The sequence below is a fragment of the Octopus bimaculoides genome, chromosome 4, assembly GCF_001194135.2.
Source record: "Octopus bimaculoides isolate UCB-OBI-ISO-001 chromosome 4, ASM119413v2, whole genome shotgun sequence".
NCBI lineage: Eukaryota > Metazoa > Mollusca > Cephalopoda > Octopoda > Octopodidae > Octopus > Octopus bimaculoides.
The window spans coordinates 107,511,413-107,514,232 of record NC_068984.1 but is presented as its reverse complement, the minus strand read 5'-3'; the positions used below and the strand labels follow the sequence as shown (position 1 = coordinate 107,514,232).

General features: G+C 33.1%; 1 protein-coding gene across 1 annotated transcript in view; it reads left to right on the top strand.

Annotated features, from left to right (window-relative positions):
- Positions 1 to 2,820, top strand: part of LOC106875429 (uncharacterized) — a 165,297-nt gene that overhangs the window by 128,928 nt on the left and 33,549 nt on the right. The window contains exon 34 of the mRNA XM_052967659.1: positions 2,289 to 2,458. Within this exon, the coding sequence (XP_052823619.1) occupies positions 2,289 to 2,458 (170 nt within the window). The remainder of the gene's footprint in view (positions 1 to 2,288; positions 2,459 to 2,820) is intronic.

Genomic DNA, 2,820 nt, shown 5'->3' with positions numbered 1-2,820 from the left:
TGTGTGTGTGTGTGTGTGTGTGTGTGTGTGTGTGTGTGTGTGTGTGTGTGTGTGTGTGTGTGTGTGTGTACAAACTTCTGAAGTGCTACAGCTGCTTTCGTGTTGAATTCTTACTGTCACGAAAATCAATTTTTGCTTTTTTATAGTGATGGCTTAATCGGAATTATATATTACGATATTACTATTCCTATATTACTAAAATATATTTACTATATTACCATTAATCTTTGGTGCTTACACTGCAGTACCCCTTTACAACTACGTGGGCTTAGTCCTTTTGGTCTTGGTAAGAGTCCGTCTAGGGAGCTTTTGTCCATTTATTTGACTCCGATCCTGTAGTCAGAAATGACACTTCTTGACTTGTGATAGATATTATCTATTATTATTATCTAATTATTTATTTCTCGATTATTCGCATGATCATGAGTCTACTGGTACTTCTATATTCTAAATTAATTTACTATATTTCTTCTTATCTTCGGTGGTTACGGTACACTGTACACCTACGAGGCTTTGACAAGAAGTAATCCATGAAAGTTTTGTCTAATTGCTTGACGTTCACCCACCTCTCTACTCTATGACCGGTGCTTATGTCGTTTTGAGCTCGTTGGACTAATAGCCAAAAAAATATCCCGGATTTATCTGTCCAGTCATTTTCCGTGATATACTGTATTTATCGTTGCATTATCCAATATGTCTTTCTTGTCGAACGATCTTGGGCGTGTGAGATAAGGGAAATCTTGCTGATATTTCCAACAGGTCATGTGACTCCGCAGAGTCTACCTTGTTGGCTGATATTTTGATATTTATTTTATAGGATAGGTAGTATTAACAGTAGGTAGATTTTGACAGAATTCGAACTCAGAATGGAGAACGCCGACGCTGATTACTGAAATGTTTTCAACCTACATTCAACCATCTATGCGGTTATCGTTGTCATATATCTACTACCATATTGGTTGTAAATAGCATTTTCTCCTTTCACTAGTACCAGGTATTATTCACCTTATACGATGTATGTATGTATGTATGTATGTATGTATATCATATTTGTTATCTATTGTCCAACTAGCCTCAATAACGTATTGTTGAGTGATTTCCGTTGAAATTCAACATAGGATCTTTCTTATTCAAATAAAATAGAATGAAAGAGCGAATTAAATACTGTGAAATTATTAAATTAATAAAATATCACGGCCAAAACACGACAAAGTGTTAAATTTTTCAATATATCATTAATCAATCACGATAGAAGTTCTGTACAGAGATTCAAATCTACTTCAAAGTATTAGCTCGCAAAATTTTGTTTTATTTGTATTGCATTTTACAACGAATGAAGATATACAGGGTGACCGTAAATCTACATACATTGGCAAAAATGTATATTTTCAATAGTTCTTATTCAGCTACATTAATAAATAACATTTTCAACATGGTTTTCACCATTAACGATGCAAAGTTCGACGCATTTTACGAGTTTCAGATGAACTCGGTATAGTGACTCTACATTTCTATCAGTTTAGACACATCCGTCCATCCGGATTTATGGTCGTCCTGTATTGCCACATTTTGCGTACAAACTACGTAAATATTTTTTTAAAATGACATTTATAACATTTAACCTACAAATATGATTAAACTCTCGAATATTATTGAATGTTTCGTGTTTCGATAAAAGAAATATACGAGTAGTTATCAAGAATTTCTATTTAGAATTTTAATAGTAATTTTTCACATTTTTATATAGAATTTTAAAAATTATTTTCGTGTCGCAAATAGCTTCATGTTATTTACAACCAAGAGACACTGTCTTAAGAAATAAAATTATTCTAGTACTTATCTCAATGTTTCCTTTCCTTTCCTTTTATTTATTTTATTTATTTATTATTATTATTTTTTAACAAAATATTGCTTGTGACATATTTCATCTCCAATTTGGTATACGTATGGTTTACATTAGAGTGCTAACGTTCATAAGTGGTGTGTAGACTTAGCTTTCATCCTTTCGGGGTCGATTAAATAAGTACCAGTTACGCACTGGGGTCGGTGTAATCGACTTAATCCCTTTGTCTGACCTTGTTTGTCCCTTCTATGTTTAGCCCCTTGTGGGAAATAAAGAAATAAAATAAGAGGTAAATAGACTGTAGCAGCTACTTCACGATGTTAAAGAAGTTATTGAGTCTACGTGAGAAAGAACACAGGGATTCTAGTAGAAGCATAAAAAAGACAATGTTCCTAACAATTAGTTTTTTAAGTAATTTTCACGGAGTTTCACTATGTTTATATAGATGCGAAAGCTTTTCACACGTGCCATCAAGCTGTACTATGGAACCAGATCCACTAGATTCTCAGTGCTGCAAATTTCCACGATGCGGAGATAATACAACCATACCAAAAGGATTCCGAGGTTCAAAGAATGGATTTGGAAGAAGTAATGTGCCCACAACTATTTATAAAGGTATACTTATTTATCTTTATTCCCATATTTTACACGTAAAATTTACTCATAATTCATTCTTGTTTATCAACTGCATCTTTGAAATTTTAATCGACTATAATTCATGGCATACATGCAGAACAGCGAAAATCCAATGGATAAATAAAGCGTATTTATCCATTTTTAGTAAGTTCTGGCAGGTTCGAACGTGAATAACTGATCACTGTTGTTTTTCGTCAGCAGAGAACACTGCGTTTACTTGTACTGTTCTCCATTTATTTCTCATTGTTTACGTATTTTACACGTTTGTTTACGGATTTCATGTTGTTTGAACCGTTGGTGACGTCATGTACCCATATATGCATGTATATATATATATATAT